The 21,659-nt window shown below is 43.2% G+C and overlaps 1 protein-coding gene across 3 annotated transcripts in view; it reads left to right on the top strand.

Annotated features, from left to right (window-relative positions):
• The window catches only part of ZRANB1 (zinc finger RANBP2-type containing 1), a 91,913-nt gene that overhangs the window by 34,440 nt on the left and 35,814 nt on the right, over positions 1 to 21,659 (top strand). For all 3 annotated transcript variants that reach the window (XM_053312949.1, XM_053312948.1, XM_053312950.1), the window contains 3 exons: positions 13,953 to 14,140; positions 16,074 to 16,227; positions 21,523 to 21,594. In XM_053312949.1, coding sequence (XP_053168924.1) covers positions 13,953 to 14,140; positions 16,074 to 16,227; positions 21,523 to 21,594 — 414 coding nt within the window. The remainder of the gene's footprint in view (positions 1 to 13,952; positions 14,141 to 16,073; positions 16,228 to 21,522; positions 21,595 to 21,659) is intronic.

The following is a 21,659-nucleotide window of genomic DNA, read 5'->3' as shown; positions in this document are numbered from 1 at the left end:
ACTTTCAGCTCACCTATCTACACGGTTCACAATAACTATACATATAAACCATTGCTATAATAGTTCAAAATATACAAACTGCATTCGATACTGCTCGATTTTACCCAACCTGACCTGCTGCTATGACTGTATTTCAAACCCTGCTGAAAAGTCCATATTAGGAAAATAGTTCTTTAAATAAAGCAAAAAAGGTTCCTAATCTTCTTTAAAGTATGCAAAATTATCATCTCTTATAAGTGTTGTAAGCTTTGCCATCTCTGCATATTCCAAAATTTTTATCAGCGAGTCTTCTTTCGAGGGCATTTTAGTGTCTTTCCACTTTTGCACATAAACTATTCTGGCTGCTGCGGTTGCATACATAAAAAATGTCAGATTTCTTCTAGGAAGCTCTCCTTCTATTATTCCCAGCAGGAAGGACTCTGGCCTTTTGAAAAATGTCATTTTGAAAATTTTCTTCAGTTAATTATATATCATATCCCAAAAGACCTTTGGCCTCCTGCATGACCACCACATATGAAGGAAAGTTCCTTCAGTTCGTATATTGTTGACTAAATCCAAAACAGAAATAAAAAGGTACTAGCAGACCCAGCGCAGAATGTCTGCGCCCTTCCCCCCCTGCCCCGTTTCTGGCCGACTTTCAAGCTGGCCTGTCCCTTCCCCTTCTGCCGCCGCCTCCTCACCCTGGTGGCCAGCCTGCTGCTGCCTCCTCGCTGCTGCTGCCTCCACCCCGCGGCTGGGCCCGCCGTGGCCCTCCCCCCCGCGGCCGGGCCCGCCGCTGCCTCCCTGCAGTGGCCGGGCTGCTGCCGCCATCTCTCTGCCGCCGCGGCTGGGCCTGCCGCCTCAGCCACCATCTCCCTGCCCCCGGGGCCGGGCCGGGCCAGCTGCTGCCACCGTCTCCCCACCATCTCCCCACCCCCGAGGCCAGGCCTGCCGCCGGCTCCCCAACATGGCTGGGCTGTTGCCGACCTGCTTCTCCTCGCTGCCAAGAGCAGCCAATCAGGTGCCTCCCTCGCCGGCACACATAGCCTTGCCACATCCCTACGCATGGCGGGTGGCTGGCTAAGAGAATTAAGTATAATGATTTAATCTTCTAGTTTTAGGTTTGTAGCAAGGCAGCATCTTGAATAATAGCATTGATTGATGCAAGAGATCTGTATTCATTCCATGGTGGTGATGATGATCTGTTTCTGTTTAATGTCTTTTTAAAAAAACAGCCATTCTTGTAAGCTTTTAACAAGCCATCAGATGGTTACTTGTCATTTGGGAGAAATTCTTGTTCTATCAGTCCTCATTTTCACTTCTGGCTTAGAAGGTTATAGGAGGCAAAGCTAGCCTATGTGTAGGCTCTGCATGTGGACATATGTACATAGTTGCACAGGTTGCATGACTGAGAGTGCAGCCTCTGTTAGTACTGTACTTTAGAAATAATAATAAAAAATAAATTTTGTTAGCCACCCCAGAACGAATTGTTCACTGGGAGGCTTAAAACACAGCATTAAAACATGAAATAAAAACATATAACACATTAAATCATAACAAACCAAAAAGGGGTGGGGGATACAAAGCAATCTAAAAACTCTCAAAATCAGTTAAAAATCAAATTTGAAAATCAAAAATTTAGAAGTCCTGAGTGAACAAAATGGTCTTTACCTGGCATCTAAAAGAACAAAGTGATGAAGCCAGGCGGACAACGTTGGGAAGGCTATTTCATAAACGGTGTGCAACCACTGAAAAGGCCCTCTCCCTAGTAGCCAACCGCTTTACCTTGTTTGGCAGGGGCACTTGGAGGAGGGCTTCTGAAGAATATCTTAAGGTCTGAGTTGGGACATATGGGGCAAGTCACTCTCAGGTAACCTGCTCGCAAGCCATTTAGGGCTTTTAAAGACTAAAATCAGCACTTTGAATTGGGCCCGGAAGCGGATTAGAAGCCAGTGTAGCTGACAAAGCACTGGCATAATATTCTCAAAATGTCCAGTCCCAGTTAATAATCTTTCAGCCTTATTTTGTACCAGCTGCAATTTCTGGACCATTTTCAAAGGCAGCCGTACGCACAGTGCATTGCAGTAATCTAAGTGAGAGGTTACCAGAGCCGGAGTAACTGCACAAAACTTGTGCTGACTGCTAATTCCTGCTTCCTTTCTTTGGGAATCTATGGATTGGTGGAAATTATAGTAGGGATGTCAAAGGCTTGCTGCCTCCTTTGAATACACAGATTTGAAGCTGAACTGGTTTGTGCGGCCGCTGAACTGATTCCACTGGTCGGGGGCAGCGAGCAGTACCTTTTTAAAAGCAAGGACAGCAGGTTCTTATTTGCTCCTCTGCTACTACACACAGCTTCCTGCCATGGTGGCATGCCCCCCCCCCAGCAGCCCATGTACACACTGACTGCGCCCCCCGCCCTGCAGCCCTTGCAAGGCGGTGGCACTCACATGGCCTCCGTGCATGCGCAATGCGCATTTGCGTGGTCAGCAATGTACGGAGGCCATGTGCTGGTGTCACTGGCTGCTGGGAGGGAAGGTGCCGCCACAGCAGGATGCTGTGTGGTGTAGTGGAGGAGCAGATAAGAACCTGTTGTCCTCACTTTTTAATAGTATTGCTCGCGGCCCCATGAACTGGTTTGGCTTCGAATCTTTGCTTGAATCGTGTACATCCCTAAATTGTAGTGTAACAGAACATGGATGACGACTCCTGTCTTGAGCTTGTATTTGCAAGGCTGCTTTCTAGGTATGATAACTTGTGCTTGTAACCACAGTCCCTGGAATTATGGGAATCAACTAATTCATTGTTATGGAGTTAGTGGAATGCAAATTCTGCTCTGGTCTGGGAAATGGTCTAGAAAGAAATTCAGTCATCCACCCACTTGTGGCCCCTACCACCTCAGAGCTCCAAAGTGAATAGATGCATCTTTCCTCTGGAGTTGTCGTGATGATTCGCAGAGCCAGCGTGGGGTAATGGCTAGAGTGCTGGACTAGGACTGGGGAGACCCGAGTTCAAATCCCCATTCAGCCATGATACTTGCTGGGTGACTCTGGGCCAGTCACTTCTCTTTCAGCCTAACCTACTTCACAGTGTTGTTGTGAACGACCAGCAACTTGTTCAGTCCAGGTTCAAGCTAAACCCGGGGTGGTTTGGCTTGACCCCGGACTATCAAACTGAACCGGCTCAATGTCAAACCGGTTCAGTTCTGAACCTGCTCACACACCCCTAGTGGTTGTTAGTGTGTGAGACCAGGACTGTAGAAACCCAGGTTCAAGTACTCACTCAGCCATGCAACTCACTGGGTCATCTTGGGCCAGTCATAATCTCTGCCTAACCTACCTCAAAGGGTTGTTGTGATGACAAAAGGCGGGGCTGGGGAGTGTATGTCCTCAGCTCCCTGGTGGAGGATAAAATAGAAAGTGGTGTTAGTATATTTAGATTTCTGTGGGATATGCTTAGGTGTTTTCTGAAAGGTTTTTCCTATTTTAATGTTCAGATTCCAACATGAAGATTGAAAGTCACAAATTCAGTTTGATTCTAAAGAGTTGGAAGCATAGAGGTTATTTTTTCCTCCTAGTTTGTGGGTAGTTTCTTGTACTTGTGTAAACTAACTTGTGCATCCTTCTGCCCTGGTGTGTATGTTCCATACAATACTGGAACTCAATTATATTTGCAAAAATGGTTTAGTTACCCTCTAATTTAAAAAAGTCACAAAACCAGTGAAATAGTGAACAAATCTCATTTTTGTTCCCCCTAAAGTGATATGCTATCCATAATACTGATCTTGAAATAATCAATCTTGCTTTCTTTAAATAAGCAATTCTTATTCTGTCTGAAGTTCAAAACACACATAACCTAAAATCCTTAATGTATTGCTGTGCATCCTTAAAAGGACAATACAAGATTTTTCTAGTGTGTTTGCATATTTCTGGGGTTAAATATGCTGCTTGTTTGGTTTGTTATTTTTAGAAATGGTGATGTCAGTCACTATAGCATTTATTTAAATTGACATTTTCCCCTTGGGGTGCCTTTTGTAAGGTATTGGTTTGACTAGATACTGAAGGGTTCTTTGAAGCCTGTTTGTCTCTTCTTTTCTGTAATGTAGAAAGCATTATTATAGGCTTTTGCTGTAGCAAATTCCACTCATACCTCTGCTGTGTGTGGGCACTTACCAGCATCTGGCATTCTTGATTCCTGTGATGTTTGGTTCACAGGTTGCAGTGGGGGGAAATGTATCCCTATCAAGATGTCCGCACTCATTCCAACTCAAATAAAATTAAATTTTAATTAAGAATCTGGTCAGAACATAAGAACAGCCCTGCTGGACCAGGCCCAAGGTCTTGGTAGACACTTGATAGACCTGACCTGTGATGAATGGGAGATAAATGATATTGCAGTAGGAAGAAGTACCTATGCTGTGGAAAGCTTCATGACTACCAGAGCAGTGGCACTTGTGGGGAAGGCAATTCTTGCTGATTTCCCCTTCTTTGTAAGTGCCTGCATTGCACAAAAAAAATATGACCCTGAGTGACACTTAGGGAAATATTTTTCAGGTGGCGCAGGGTCCTTCTATGGGGCGGGGAAATGGGCAGAGATCACCCTCCCCCCACTGGGTGTATGTGATTGCCATCGCTGCATTAGTAGCGTTCTTCCACTCAGTGGTGGGGGTGGGGGTCGTGAGCAGCACCTTTAAGAGTAAAGCAATTGGTGCTTACTTCAGCTCTCGCTGCACCTGAACACTGCTCAGAGCAGCAGCGAGCTGCCTAGCACCCCCTGTGGTGGGGGATCGCCTGCACTACTCACTGGCCTCCGCGGAGACGGTCTCCTGCCAGGTGAGTGGTGGAGGTGATTCCCCTGCCGCAGGGAGCAGTGCACTGCTGCTTCCAGCAACGTTCAAGTGTGGCAATAGCAGAGGTAAGCACTGGCTGCTTTACTCTTAAAGGTGTCCCCACCGGCGGTGCCTGCACTGGCCGCTAGTGCTTCCACTGCACAGGTTCATTTCACCTAGTATGTGTGCAGCATTAGTCAGAATGTCAGTCGGGGGGCTGTAAATCACTTTGTACCTTTTAAAGTTTTGTTTGCTCTGGCATTAGACAGAAAATAAATAATGTAAATAAGAAGAGTACAGTTAAAGGTGTGGCACTCCAAAGTATTGCCTTCAAAATCATTTCAGTTTTCTTTCTGTCTTCTTTCAAGTGGTTAGAAAATTCTAACCACACAAAGGTGTCAGAAAATTCTTCTTGCTTAGTGATGGATCTTTTACCCCAGAAATTCATGTTTCAGGGACCGATGCTTTGAATTTATAATATGCAGTGGAATTGAAGAGGTTAATTGTACTGACTTGGCCTCTATAGGAAAGCACTTGTCTATTTATATTATTCTGTCCCCCACTGGACTACTTACTGGTAGATGTGTTGTTTCTCTTGTAACGTTAGACCATATTATATACCCTCCAAAGACTCGAGCTTGAAAAGTTTGCCCTTGAAAGAGGATTCACAACATACAGTGAAACTGTGCACCTAAACTGGAATAAGCAACCCCATATCTGATTTGCAAATATGTGTTAACCTCACATAAGTGCACAGAATATATTACAGTTATAGGCATTTTTAGGTTTGTGATAAAACAGGATACAGCTTATGCTGACTCTTGTCCTCTTCTTCTTAAGGTTGATACTGACTCTTTGCAGCAGAGAGGAAACCTAGACATTCCATAGACAAGATGGAAGTGTCCACATTTTTGTTAACCTCTATAGCTTTCAGCATGTAAGTCCTTTGTATAACACAGCCTTATTATTACACTGGTCATTTCCAGTTTGGACTGCTGTAATGTGCTCAATGTGGGACAGACAGCCCTTGAAGAGAGCTCAGAAATTTCAGTTGCAAAATCTGCTCTCTAACTATTCACTGAGACTGCTAGTTGGAGATGTATGACTCTAATATTATTTGATCTCCATTAGCTATGTTTGTGTTTCTGGGGGCAGAAACTAGTACTGGTTTTTAAGATTTAAACCCTAAATGGCTTGGGATCTGGTTGGGTATCTTTACTTCTATGCTGGTCTGTAGGGAGGAGAACTGGTCTTGTGGTAGTAAGCATGAATTGCCCCCTTTGCTAAGCAGGGTCCACCCTGGTTGCGTATGAATGAGAGACTAGAAGTGTGAGCACTGTAAGATATTCCCCTTAGGGGATGGAGCTGCTCTGGGAAGAGCAGAAGGCTTTAAGTTCCCTTTCTGGCAGAGAGAGATTCCTGCCTGCAACCTTTGAGAAGCCTCTGCCAGTCTGTGAAGACAATACTCTGCTAGATGGACCAATGGTTTGACTTGGTATATGGCAGCTGCCTGTGTTCCTCTGCTGTGTGCTGCATCTGAGGCCCTGCTCTGGGTGCTAGATTATGATGGTGACTTCTCTCTCTCTCTCCTCCCTTTCAGAAATGTATTTACCTGACAGCCTGACACACATTCATATTGTGGAATATTAGTAGCCATATAGGAAGTCCTAGTTTGTTTGTTACCGAAATAATGAGCATTAATGTTCTGGGTACCTGTTGTGATGGCATCCTGGTGGCTTTAAATTATCTGTTTAGAAATAAATAAATAAATTCAGTGACATGCCATGTGTACCCTCTGGAGTGTATTTCTGTAAATGGTACCAAAGTGTGAAATAAGGGTAGGTGCCTTGACAGAACATGTGCTTCAGATTCCTCTGCAGAGAGAAGTAGACCCATAGTGATTTCTCTGTGGTAAATAGTTTTATAAATGGTCCTTGTGTGTCCTCATCTGAAGGGAACCGTGGAAAAAATAATCTTAGCTATGTGTAATGCAGCTGGCTGTTTGTAATGTGATACATTTTATTGAGAAGAGTGACAGAAGTTCTATGGAGCAAGTTGGCTTTTATTTTAATTAATTGATAGAAGATTATTCAGAGCTATTTGACCATTACCCTGAACTTTGCTTTTCTATCCACATACACAGATCACTAGTCTCCTTCTTTTGGTGTAACTTGAAATGGGCTTGGCGATTAGGATCTTCTTCATTTCAAGCAATGTCTCTTCCCCAAGGGCAAAATCCTGCCACTAATACATGCAATGAAAAAGATTAGCATGAATGAGCAACATTATTCATGCTGCAGCATTATGGTTAGCTTGCTTCAGTGCTGTGTCCTAATACATGGCTGCACAACTTGTGATCAACTGAGTTGAATGTAGCCCATCAGACACGTAGTGTAGGTGGTTAAAAAAGAAAAGAAAAAAGGCCAGATTTATCAAGGCCACCAACACTTGCCTGTGGGGCTCACACTACTAGTGACCTACTATCTGAACACTACTTGGCATGTGTGATAGTGGTGCCGATAAGGCACAAACTGCATCTTACGGACATGTGAGTGTAACTGTAGCCTGATGATCCACTTTGAGCAGAAAAGACCCATTGTGCTCGGCGGGGTGAGGGAAAGACTGCTAGGAATCTATTTAGAATGGGGAAAGAGCAGGCAGTGAAAAGGTAAAGCAGCCTTTCCCGTGTTCATTACATTTTATTGTACAATACTTACCAAAAGCAGATTTTTCTGGTTCAAAATTGAACATGCTACCATCATTACACACAGTTGTGCGTAACATGTAGTTTGATCTTGAGTTAGATTAGTTTTGGAAGAGAATCTGATCTTAGTATTTGACATTGGCCCTATTTTTAGTTCTGCTAATGTTGCTCTCTTATCAACAATAGAGGCTACAGTGTAGACCAGTGTGTGTTCTCATTTTTTAAAATCTGTGTACGGAATGAGTTTTGTTCTGGGCAGCAGTATCAAGGCAGTGTGTGCACACATGCATTCAGAGTGGGGCCTTCCTGATTCAACCTGAGTGGGATCTAAAATGAACTGAGTGGACATACAAATACATGTGAGCATGCACACATGTGCACGCCTTAGAGGGAATATTGGTGTAGACATTTGTCATTGGTTTTTTCTGCTCACGGAGTGAGGGGAAATGAAAAGGAATAACTCTGCAACTCTGCAATTGCTGCTGGTGAAGGACTTCCCAGAATCCCCAAGCAAAAGCCATTATAGCTGGGGATTCTGGGAGTTGTAATCAACATCAATTGGGAATCCCTGTTAGAGGGAACACTGCCTGTTAACATTGAGGCTGTTCTCATGAGTAGCCAAGCCTGGGCTTGGCTGTCTGTGAGAACTGCCGGGATTCACACAAATTCTGGCAGTGCTGTGGCACCAAACCCAGCACTGAAGCCCGGCTCATAGCCAAGGTTAAGGGCTATGATGGGCTACATTCAACTTAGTGGATCACAAGTTGTGCAGCCATGTATTAGGACACAGCACTGAAGCAAGCTAACCATAATGCTGCAGCATGAATAATTTGCTCATTCATTCTAATCTTTTTCATTGCATAATTAGCGGCAAGATTTTGCCCTTGGGGAAGAGACATTGCATGAAATGAAGTTAATCCTGGTCTTGTGGTAGCAAGCATGACTTGTCCCCTTAGCTAAGCAGGGTCCACTCTGGTTGCATATGAATGGGAGACTAGAAGTGTGAGCACTGTAAAATATTCCCCTCAGAGGATGGAGACACTCTGGGAAGAGCAGAAGGTTTCAAGTTCCCTCCCTGGCTTCTCCCAAGATAAGGCTGAGAGAGATCCCTGCCTGCAACCTTGGAGAAGCCACTGCCAGTCTGTGAAGATAATACTGAGCTAGATAGACCAATGGTCTGACTCGGTATCTGGCAGCTTCCTATGTTCCTATGATTGCCAAGCCCATTTCAGGTTGCACCAAAGGAAGGAGACTGGTGATCTGTGTATGTGGACATAAAAGCCAAGTTCAGGGTAATGGTCAAATAGCTCTGAATAATCTTCCCATAACCTGGGTCCTGGGATTGTGTGTCAGCACGAGCTGCTTGCAACTTGTGCTGACACAGACGGGTGCCTAGAGCACCCATCCCCTGAGGGAATCTCCCCCCCCCCAGTGCACTGTGTTTAGCGCAAGGTGCACTGTGGGATGCTTAGAGGTTGGGATAACAAGTTCTGGCCTAAGAGCAATCCGCCCTGCTCTGTGCTACATGGAGTGGACATTAAAAAAAACCCTCGTGAGCACGTGCAAATGTGCGCTCCTTAGAGGGAACAGTGTTGCTGGTAGTATTTACAGGTGAAACTCGGAAAATTAGAATATCGTGCAAAAGTCCATTAATTTCAGTAATGCAAATTAAAAGGTGAAACTGATATATGAGACAGACGCATTACATGCAAAGCGAGATAAGTCAAGCCTTAATTTGTTATAATTGTGATGATCATGGCGTACAGCTCATGAAAACCCCAAATCCACAATCTCAGAAAATTAGAATATTACATGGAACCAATAAGACAAGGATCGAAGAATAGAACAATATCGGACCTCTGAAAAGTATAAGCGTGCATATGTATTCAGTACTTGGTTTGGGCCCCTTTTGCAGCAATTACTGCCTCAGTGCGGCGTGGCATGGATGCTATCAGCCTGTGGCACTGATGAGGTATTATGGAAGACCAGGATGCTTCATTAGCGGCCTTCAGCAATTCTGCATTGTTTGGTCTCATGTCTCTCATCCTTCTCTTGGCAATGCCCCATAGATTCTCTATGGGGTCAGGTCAGGCGAGTTTGCTGGCCAATCAAGCACAGTACACTGTATACTTTTCGGAGGTCCGATATTGTTCTATTCTTCAATCCTTATCTTCTTGGTTCCATGTAATATTCTAATTTTCTGAGATTGTGGATTTGGGGTTTTCATGAGCTGTACGCCATGATCATCACAATTATAACAAATTAAGGCTTGACTTATCTCGCTTTGCATGTAATACGTCTGTCTCATATATCAGTTTCACCTTTTAATTTGCATTACTGAAATTAATGGACCTTTGCACGATATTCTAATTTTCCGAGTTTCACCTGTATAAAGCAAACCAAGCTCTTCTCATATTAGAGAGCTATCAGAGGAATTATGTTTAACTGTATCCAAAGATGCTTAAGATTGCTGCTTACTATCAAGATAGGAATAAAATAATTGGATACAAATAATGTTTGTTCAGTCTTTCAAGATGTAGTAGACTCAATCTGTAAATAAACACAATGGATAATCTTTGACATAATATCATTGATATAGGACATTCTTGAGCTACATATTTAGTCCATCTTAGAATGCAAATAGAACTTGGTGGTTTTGGCAAGACATCATGAACAGTTTGAATAGAAACTAGCACAGTTTCACTGACACTTGCTGCTTAAATAAGAGATTGTTTCTCTTGCTGTCTCTCCTTAGATCTCAAGATGATCTGTTTATCAAACTTGGAGTGTGCCTCCAGATTCTAGTTTCTTTCTTTATTCACAAAGGTTGCTTAGCAATTGTACACCTAACAAATAGAATAACTTTACAGATGGATATGATGAAGCAGGCAAGCAGCATTCTGTCTTGAAACTGAGCCAATACAAAATGAAGCCAAGATATCCTGAATGTCATGACCTGGCTCAAGAGATGACTCTTATCTTAAGCTCATAACTTGTCTTTGAGAACTAGTCCTTTTACTAGTCAAGAAATGATAAGGTTTAATGCACCCACAAGCTGGTAAACTTGCCTCTTAGATGAAGTGAAGTATTTTCTGAGGACTTGTTTCCACACAATTTTCTTAAAATAACAGCTCTTTATCTCTGGTGTGTAATTTAGTCATACAAATGTGGCACTGCTAGAGTACAAGGTTAACTTAATTGAAGGGAGGGTAATCTAGAGGCTTCTGACTGTGGGTGTGTCTTTTATAAGTGACATATACACAATGAATATTATCGTGGTTACAATCTCTGCAGGAATTGGAGGAGTTAAGATCTTGGACAGTATATGCTGCACCACTCTCAGTGTAAGATACCAAGCCATGTGTATAGCATTCTGTGCTGTATATAAAGAGAAGATATTAATCCTTCAGTTTTTGACATGATCTACTATATAGTATATCTATACTATACTAACATTATTAACTGGACAAAAAGACACCTTCAAATGGTGGCCTTTTAAAATATTGGCAGGGGAGTAGCAGCTGTCCCTATTCAACCGAGGGTAGTTTTGTCTCCCTTTGTCTGTTGCTGGTGTGTCATTTGTGTTGCTTTTTAAGGTTGTGTTCTCTCTAATTTCTATCATCTGTGTGCGGAATGAGTTTTGTTTTGGGTGGTAGTATCAAGGCAGTGTGTGCTCATGTGAGTTCGGAGTGGGGCTTTCTGGATTCAACCTGAGCGGGATCTAAAATTGACTGAGAAGACATTAAAAAACGTGAGCGCATATGCACACAACGCGTGCGCGCCTTAGAGGGAACACTGGTTGTGAGCTCCTTTGGGACAAATAAGCTATTTCCCCCCATTCCTTTTTTGCTATGTAAACTTCTTTGTAAACTTTTTTGTTTGGAAAGCGAAACAAAGTGTTGTATGCTGCCGCTTCTCTTTCTGGAAAGTGTGTTGCTTCATTTCCCCAGCTGACCTGCCCAACCAGTTTCAAGACATTTGAGCATACTATTTATGCCTTGAGGGTGAACCTTTAGGCTTTTTGGGTGAGTCCCAGGAGCCCGCCTCTCACACAGCTTGACATATCTCATGTCCCAGAGGACAGATAGCCTACCAAATATTTTGTTTCCACTTTCCTGAAGGACGGTTGGCTCACTGTATAGTACTTCAGTACATACTTGTCCATCTCTGTCTGTTCCTCCTAGCCACCACTCTGGCTTTGAGCCCAAATAACTTGGTTCCTCTTCCAACTTGCTGTGACATTGAGGGTGTTTATGAAGTGTGTAGCTGATACATTCCTCAGAAGGAGATTCTTGTTCTTCCTGTACCAGAAGTACTAGTTCCTTGAAGCTCATTCAAGGAGGAAAAAGGCATTTGAACAAACTTCAACTGCTTAAAATGATGTGTTCCACGTATGATTTGTCAAACATACCCTCTTCAGAGTTTGGCACTAGAGTTCGAGAACCTTGACAGCTTTCTTGCCAGAGCGGAATGCTCTTATTAGTCTTATTCACATGTAATTTATAACACATGTATGATCTGTGCATAATGTATGCACCTCTGTATGCATGTGCACATATTACAGTAAACACATGTACTGCAATAGTACACTTCTTATCTGCACCTTGTATTAGAGAATTTACCTAAGTAAATTCTAAAAATGAATGTCTGTAGTCATTCACACACAAACATGTATACGTGTACAGACAGCTGTATGCACAAACATAATGTCTGAATAGGGCTAATGTGTTCAACTGTTTTCTAATCCATCTAGTCCATAATTGAACTCCCAGATTTATGGCTTCATCCAGGGTGGGCAGACATGCCTCTTAGCATTTCTGGTTATTCAATCTACCTCTCAGTTAGAATGGCCACCACATGAGTTGCATCCTTCATCCTCCTGAGGTCTACTAGTCTATTCTTTAGATTTATATGATATTACACACAATGTTCCCTCTAATTTCTATCATCAGTGAGCAGAAAGAGTTTTTTGTTCTGGACGGCAATATCAAGGCAGTTTGCGCACCTCACATACTCACACAGAAAGAATTAATGGTGGTGTGCACATTTTTTAAATCTCCCCCTCTCCCTGGCCAGGCCACTGCCACCTCCTCTCCGTCCTCGCCCCTACCAGGCACTGTGGGCTTTGTCCCCTTTTTAACCTCTGAAAGCCTACAGTGGGATGGTGGGGTGATAAATTCCTTCCACATCCAGTGGTCCCATCTAATCTTTCTCATCTCTTTGCGGAATGAGTTGTGTTCTGGGTGGCAGCATCAAGGCAGTGTGTGCGCACTTGCATTCAGAGTGGGGCCTTCCTGATTCTACCTGAGCGGGATCTAAAATGAACTGAGCAGACATCCAAAAACCCATGAGCCCGCGCACATGCACACACTTTAGAGGGAACAGTGTCCATCTCCCCAACTCTCAAGTGACTGCACGGTTTCTGCTGTCTGCAGCTCGTTTCTGGCTATGGGCTGCAGACAGCAGAGCCTGTGCAGTCACTTGAGAGGGGAGGGGGAAGGAATTCGCCACTGCCCCTCATCCCGCTGCACTGCACGATGGGCTTTGAGAGGTTAAGAAAGGGGGCAAAGCCTGGGTGGGAAGAAGGGGAAATGGGGCAATGCTTCCCGGCCAAGGAGAGGTAGAAATGGGGTGCCGGACAGTTAGGTGGCGGGCGCAGCAGAGACTGTACACCCGCTAGAAACTGCTGCATGAGGGTCTGGGGGTTTGTTTGCACATGAGCACATCTTTCTGCTTCTGCAGAGGAGGGTGGCAGTTTCCTAAATAGATAATATCCCTCTACTCCACCAACATAGGCAAGATTTCCACGAAACCTCTACCATTATTCTCAAGCCATGCTGCAAAAAGATGCTCCTACCCTGGTGGACATGGGCAGTATGTTGTAGTCTTTGCACATCTTCAGACATAACCCATTTGACACACTGCCCAAAGAAATATGATTGAATTGTGGATGTACGCTTGGTTAATATAACTTGGCAAAGAGGCACCTTTTTAATGTGGTGATTCTCTTTATTTAGCAGGGGGAGAGTAACTGGCCCACCCTCAGCACAGTACCTCCAGTGACTGTTGCTGGTGTCTATCTTGTGTTTCTTTTTAGATTGTGAGCCCTTTGGGGACAATGCTCCATCTTATTTATTTATTATTTCTCTGTGTAAACCGCCACGAGCCATTTTTGGAAGGGCGGTATAGAAATCAATCAATCAGTCAAATAAATAATATGACTGACAGGGTCATAGAACTCTGTTAATGGTCGCTACGTTCAGTTTTTCTCCTTTCACAGTACTACATTTTGGTGAGTGGTTTGATTTTTTTTTAAAAAATTAACGTCTATATGTGATTTTGTATTTTTCTTGTGATAACTTTAGAAAATATGTGTTAAAAATAACTTGTATGTCAAAGAATAACTTGAACCTTAATTGTATTTATCTTCCATGTTTCTAGGGGTTGTAGAAGGTGACTTAGCTGCTATTGAAGCATACAAGTCTTCGGGAGGAGATATTGCACGCCAGCTTACTGCAGATGAAGTACGCTTACTAAATCGCCCTTCTGCTTTTGATGTTGGATATACGCTTGTTCATCTTGCTATACGTTTCCAAAGACAAGATATGTTGGCAATTCTGCTTACAGAGGTGAGCTTTCATTTTTCTGGCAGTGCTATTGTGAACCTGGATCCTAGAGATAATTCAGACTTCAGTTTAGTGAGAGTAATGAGGGAGCCTTCCTTAGTGCATCAGCTCAACGCTTTGGTGAAATGTGAAAGGATTGCCCTGCCTAGCATTTTAGCTGCTTTTGAGTGAAATGGATAAACTAGGCACTACTAGCTCATGCAGGTAACTTTCCTGATGCAGAAGGAGAGGATAGAATCTGTCTACTTAGGACTGCTTTGAACAGGACATCTTACCTATATTGATGTAATCTCAGCGTAGGAAATATGTTGTGTGAAGCAACCCTCAGCATCTTGCCGCACCAGATAAATTAGGACTGCTGAGATGGAAGTCTAGATCTACAACTTGTCAGAATGAAGATAAGAAAAAGCTGTCAGTGTAGACAGACCTACATGTGTGTTTCCATTTTTCTTAGATTAACTATTGTTAATACAAGTGTTGCTTGCTTGGCTTCCAGTGTTATGCAAATGTTATCTGTAAAACTTGCTTGTATTTTTGCCATTTTGAAGATTCATGTCTGGGTTTAAATAGTATATATTTTAATGCCATAAAGTCACTTTTTTGTTTTTGTCTGAACAAAACATGAAAACTTGTCAAATTTAGACAAACAGAAGTATGGCTCAATTGGGACCACATTAAGGACGTGTATGGAATGTAGATATTTGGAAGCGATGACCAAGAACAGGGCTGTAGGTTTTGATATCTGAAGTCATGATTTTGGTCACCTCAGAGGTTGTTCACAGTTGCAGGCAACTCTATTCAGTTCTATTGATTGCAAAGTACAAGGTCATCGGAGGGGGCTGTGCTCCAGGTGCCAGCAATGAGGGCGGCTTGGATCAGGGCCTTCTCAGTGATTGCCTCCAGACTTTGCAATGCTCTCCCAGTGGGCATCCACTCCTCAGTCTCCATCGGTTTTTAGTAAGCAAGTGGCTTTTTACCTAGGCTTTTATGAGTGCTATATTTGTTGCTGCTGCTTCGTATTTTATGATTATATTGTTTAAACGTTTAATTAGATTTGTATTGTTATATACCAATTTAATATTTTTTTTAAATATTTTATGTAACTTCTATAGTTTTATATTGTGTTAAATGTTTTGTTAAACCTCCTTGAGATTGTTTTAATGAAAAGTGGTATAAAACAGGGTTTCTTAACCTTGGGCCCCTAGATGTTGTTGGACTACAACTCTCAGAGTCCCCAGACATGGCCTTTGTGGCTGGGGATTCTGGGAGTTGCAGTCCAACAATATCTGGGGGCCCAAGGTTAAGCAACGCTGGTATAAAAATTTAATGATTAATACAGTAGTATTTTAGCTTTGGATGAAGTGAAGTATCCCTTTAAAACCCAATTGGTTGCTTTTTGGTTAGTGTCCATCCTTCCTGTAAGAAGCTCATCACAACAACAGAACAATGAAACAATAATTTACATACTGCATTTCAACAAAGTTCTCCTAGCAGTTTACTTAGAAAAGAAATAGGATGTTTCCCTGTCCCCGGAGGGCTCACAATCTACTTAGAAACATAAGGCAGACACCAGCTGCAGTCACTAGAAAAAAGCTGTGCTGGGGTTGCATAGAGATAGCTGCTCTCCCTCTATTAAATAGGAGTCACCACTTTAAAAGATGACTCTTTGCCCAGTTTGCAGGGATACATGGGCTTATCCTATCTTTCCCTCCAGCGTCTCTGTGAGGAAGGTTAGGCAGAGAGGCCCAAGGGGACATGGCAACCTTCATGGCTGAGCAGATGTCCAAATCCAACATGTAGCCACTACGGCACATTGGCTCTTGCTTGATCCTGACAGTGTTAGAAGCATTGTTTAGAAAAAGAAATTTCTCAGGTGTTTAATGTGTGTGATCTATTTCCCTTGAAGCAAATAAAGCCATAAAATGTCCGCTTACAGGTATCCCAACATGCAGCTAAGTGCATTCCAGCCATGGTGTGCCCAGAGCTTACTGAACAAATCCGGCGTGAAATTGCTGCATCAGTTCATCAACGGAAGGGAGATTTTGCTTGCTATTTCCTAACTGACCTTGTAACATTTACATTACCTGCAGGTAAGTCTGAGATGTTAACTTTCTCCACTAATTTGCTCTTGGCTGATTTAAGGTATATGAAGACAGCATCACACAACCAGTGAGTCGAACTGAACCTGAGCCCCCAAAACAGTTGAATTGTTTTTTTTAGTAGACCAGGATTGAATCTGAACCTAAAGGGGTGGGGTCATAACTCAGTGGTAGAGCACCATGCTTTCCATGCAGGAAGACCAGTTCTTGATATCTCTAGGTAGGGATGGGAAAGGCCTCTGTCTGAAACCAGGGAGGGCAGCCTCCAGTCAGTGTGGACAATAGACCAACAGTCCAATTCCGTTGGTATGTAGACCAGTGGTCGGATTCCATATACAATAACTTCATATGTTCATAAAATCTCTTTGTCTTGAATATGAAGTGGCTTGAATCACTCAACATAAACAACAATATGTTGTTCAAAACTGGTTCAGTAAGCAGACATTTGGGATATTTTTGAAGGTAAGGCCCCTTTTCTGCTATATTTGGGGGGAAGGAAAGAAACCATATACATAGGAACATGTATGTATATTTTGGGGGAAACCTGTTTCCCCATCGAGCCATTTAAAAATGTGAGGATGAGCCACAGAGAGTTGTAGGCAGCACCTAAGATTGGACATCCTCCTGGTGTTTAAATAAAGGCTTGCCCACTCACAGGTTGCTTTCTAGCAACAAGGCCTCTGTGTGGAGGATAATTAAACTCAGACTGGAATCATCTTGTTTTTCCTTGGTACTGCAGTTCCTTCTACCCTTCATCCTAATTGGAGTATTTCCCTGTGTGTTATATCTTGGATATTTGTAAAAACCTTTTTAAAAATTCAAAAATAAATAGTTATTGTAACCATTTTTGTTACTTTATAGGGCTGCACTGTAAATGAAAGAGTTTTGTAGTATCTATATAATATATTGAAATTCATTCAAAATGAGTTTAGTGTGTCAAAACTGGTTACTGAACCAAAAAGTTAAATTCTGTTTACCTGGAACGGATTCCAAAGTTCGTTTGGCTCCTTGGACAAAAGTTTGAGATTATCAAGACTTGAACTTTGCTGCTTCCATGGTTGGATTTCTTTTACTTGAATAAAATGCTATCAAACTTGGGTATAACCTGAATTTGTATTTAGCTGTATTCACCTTACTGTGTGGTTGCAGAGAGACTCTAGCATAAGTAAAGGTAAAGTGTGCCTTTAAGTCAATTTCGACTCCCGGCACCCACAGAGACCTGTGGTTTTCTTTGGTAGAATACAGTATAGACCTGAAAAAAATATAAAAGTCATACTGCTTTGTGTGGTGTTCTCACATCCCATTTCTTTTTGTAGTTTAAGAAGGGGATGGGTGCTCTTGTGATACCAAAGTCCCAAAGCCAGTATGAGGGGCAGCATGCATGAAAATTCCTCTCTTTTCATCAGTGAAAGGTTATTTGTGGAGCCAGGGAGTTGAATTTTGTGTGTTAATCAAGGTTTGCTGCATGCCTGCAGTGGAGTGGGAATAGAATCTCCTTAGTATGCACTGGAATGCATGTTGATTATCTTGCTAGGCTCAACTGTGTCCAACACTCTATTAGAAGGCGTAGTGATTTGGGTCTTGGCGGATAATTGCAATCTGTTCTATGTGTAGTCCCTGTCTTTAATTCCATCATAGCCTAGGCTAGGTGTAAAGTCCATAAATCATATAGACTCTTGCCCATATGCTGCTATAAAGGACATATAGCCCTCTGCCATGGTGCTTGAATTCTGTTTTCCAGTTTGAGGTATTGTAGCTGGAATTCTCTTGTGCAACCTTTTACTGTAGCTGTTGCTTACTGTCTGATATGCCTTGTGACTCCAGCTTTTAAACCTTTTTGTAACTATGGGTGTAGTGATTCATAAACATGAAATCACTGTGCTCCAGTTGCAATAGTGAATTACATGAGAATGCCAAAGGGAGTATTTTTAAGAGGAAATTGGTTCTAGCTCTGTTCTGAGGCTTTGAAAACAGAAGCACTCCACTTTTCAAAGTCTGTATTTTTATACTCAAATTGTACTGATTCACTGGCTCATGTAATGCAAAGCAATCTGATTACTCTGAGAATAATCACATTTGGTGTATCTTTTGGTAAGTGGGATGAGAGGAGGAGTAGGGATGATGTTTAAAACAGTTTTGCAGAGGCCACTAAAACAGTGTGTGAGATGGAAACTTCAGCCCTTCTTAAGCTCATTTTTGTCTGGAAGTATCATGTAATCAGTGTTCATATACGGTCTCATATATTACATCAACCTTGTAAGTAAGCCCCTAAAGATGACTTGCCTCCAACATTTTACACTTGTTTGCTTTGGGAGGGGGGATTGTGTTGGGGCTCGCAGCCCCTGTTCTGCAGTGAAGCAGATGGGACACAGAAGGGGTTAACAACTCACCAAGCATAGGGAAGGTGAAGTGGGAGAGAGTAAGCATAAAGGAGAGGAAGAGGAGGGAAGAGGGGCAAGCCAGCTCCTGAACATGGGCTGGAGACAGACACTGAGGTGCTTCTCACAACAAGCGCCTGAGGGGGTTCTGCAGGGAGAGTGGGCTTAGCCTGTTCTCCCCACAGGCGAGCAACTGCTCATAGCTGGGTAGCCGGATCGGCCGCTCATATGACTGCCAGCACAGTCACAGAGCCAGCAGGGGCTGTGGCGATTGGGGGCTGTGTGGCCCCTAGAAGTTCCAGGTTGCCCCGCTCGAGTGGGGCAACCTGCTTGCAGCCTCCCGGCTGGGGGTCTACTCATGTGTCGCAGCACACTGTGGTGACACATGAGCAACTAAATGAGGTTAATGGAGCACTCGCTCCGTTAACCTTATTTAAGGGGAGGGTGGTTTAGGTGGGCTAGCTGCCTTGGAAGCACTGGGCTCGCCTGCGAGCCCAGTGGTTCCCACAACCACTGGAAAGCGGGCTGAACTCCCTTAGCCCACTTTCCAGTGGTCATGGGAATAGCTTCATTGTCCTCCTAAGCTCTGAGGGGAAAGCCCTGTCACTGAACCAACACGAACTCCTAGAGAATTCCAGCATGTTCTCATGAGAGGATATGGTGGTGAGAACAGAACAGGAAGCAGCAAGGAAAACACTGGGAAAGTGGAGATGGCTGCAGTACCGGGAGAGGAATTCAGCTGAAGGAGACAGAATTCCTCTGAGGAGAAAGTCAAGTGACCTCTAACTCCCCTCCTTTGCTGCTGAGGTATGAGGGGAAAGTATTGATTGTGGAAAGGGCCTGGGAAGGACCAGTGGGAGGGCTTACCTTTTATTGATGGAGAGGTCAGTGAAGGTTGAATAAAATATGTATAAAATAAAACAGGAGATAATCATTGGGAACATTATCTGCTTTGCTGGTGCTGCTTCAGCTCAAAAAGATGTGGTGGAAAAGGTTTTAAAAAGATGCCCTGCCAGCGCTACTCAGCTGACAAATTACAGGTTGTCAGTGACAACTAGGTGAGCAGGGGCAGAGTTACCAGTGTTAAAGTGTGTCCCTTGAACACGAGCCCATCTGTTCCCCTGCCCCTGTTCTGTCTACCACCATCTCTTTTCCTCTCTGCCTTATCTGCCCATGTGATGCTTGGAGGGTCTTTCAAGTGTTTTGTGGGCAGAAGAGGCAGAGAAGGGAAAGGTCTCCTCGCCCTGTCAACCACCATCTCTTCCCTTCCTCTCCTCATGCTGGTGTGTGATGCTTGGAAGCACTTCCAGGCATCGCGTGGGCAGAGAAGGTAGACAGGATAAGGAGAGGCGACCGTGGGTGGAAAGGTGGGGGCAGCAGAATGTGAGTGGGCGCTGTGCTGGTGGTGGAGAATACAAGCTTCTCCTGTACTAGCTACACTAGTGTAGTTGAGCACTTAATACCAACTCTATTATAGTTTCTACACAGAGACTAATCTCTGTGTGTAGGAGACATTAATTTGGATGTACTTTCTGCTGTACGTATAGTGACCAGACACCTGCTGCATATATTGCCTGCCTGATCAATGTACCCAAAGCAGAGAATACATTTGGTGCTCCATAGAGATTAGGTATCTCAACCACCACAGGGCTGTGTGGTCGCCAGGAGTCGACACTGACTCGATGGCACTTTACTTTAATAAATAATGTGAGAAGAAAGGCATTCACTAGGAAGCAAAGTTATCAGAACTTCAGGCCCAGAATTTTTGCACACACAATTCCAGTTTTAGCTAATCAAAGTTCATGTGTCAGTGAGAAATGTTGTAAACAGTCTGGGGAATTCAGTTATTCTATTGTAGTAGGAGTAGACGACATAGACTTGGTTAGGAAGCATTTTATGCTTATAATTTTGTTATAATTTTATGTTATAAAATTATAAACATAATTGTATGTTTATTTTTAAAAACATGCTTTCTCTCTCAGTTCTTAAAGCCATCCTTCTTGAAGTAGTAGTAGAGATTTTGGCCTAGTTCACAGAATCAGTAACCTATGTTTTTCGATTGGGAATGTGAGACAATCTGGCATCCTCCCCCTCCTGTTCCTCCTCTCACAGGCTCCTGCACATTTTGGCTTGTTTAAACCACAGTTGGGGTGTGAAGCTGTGGTTTTTTTAGCTGTGGTTTTAACTCTGGTTTACAAGACCAGAGTCAATTGTAAAACCAACTTGCATTTCCAATTGAACAAACCATAGTTTGTTTGACCATATGAGTTAAGCCTGACTCATAACAACTTTAACTCTTGATGGGTTCATAGTAGGTGCGGTACCATATCTTTTTAGAAAAAATCTTGGAACACAAATGTATATTTTCTGCCCTCATGAAGCAGTGTTCTAGGGTTTGTGGAGATCCCACTGTCATTGACAGAAACTGACCAATCTAGATGAGAGAGGGAAGTGGGTGGCTTCAGGGAAGGACAAATGGCCGTGGTTGAAGCCATTCTGAACCAGGGCCAACGTTTGGTGTAGAGAGGACTTGCCTGGGGCCATTCATTCTTCTCTGTAGTCACCTTCTCCTACTTCCTGCATGCACTTTCCAGGTAGTGACTCTGGCAGTGACAGTGGGCCCTCCAGTAGGCTCTAGAATACTGCTGCAGTCGTGTCCTTAGCAGCAGCATCCCTAAAAATGTCGTGTTCCTGATGTCCTTAAGGATGCAAGAAACTCTAAGAACTGTATTTGTGGTATCCAGGATACTGTTTGGGCACTGTTCTGGAGCATAATGGAAGTCATTATGTCATGCTTACTGCGTTGACATAAGAACACACACGGCATAATGGAGCATAATGGAAGTCATTATGTTCCCCATTATGTCATGCTCACTGTGTTAACTGGTAAAACGTCTTGTGTTTGCAGATATTGAAGACTTGCCACCAACAGTCCAAGAAAAACTATTTGATGAAGTACTTGATAGGGATGTACAGAAAGGTAAGTGTTCTCGTGTGTGTGTGTGTGTGTGTGTGTGTGTGTGTACACAAAGATAGAACTACTTC

Source organism: Hemicordylus capensis, chromosome 3 (assembly GCF_027244095.1).
Source record: "Hemicordylus capensis ecotype Gifberg chromosome 3, rHemCap1.1.pri, whole genome shotgun sequence".
Taxonomy (NCBI): Eukaryota; Metazoa; Chordata; class Lepidosauria; order Squamata; family Cordylidae; genus Hemicordylus; species Hemicordylus capensis.
This window is presented reverse-complemented; position numbering and strand designations above follow the sequence as displayed.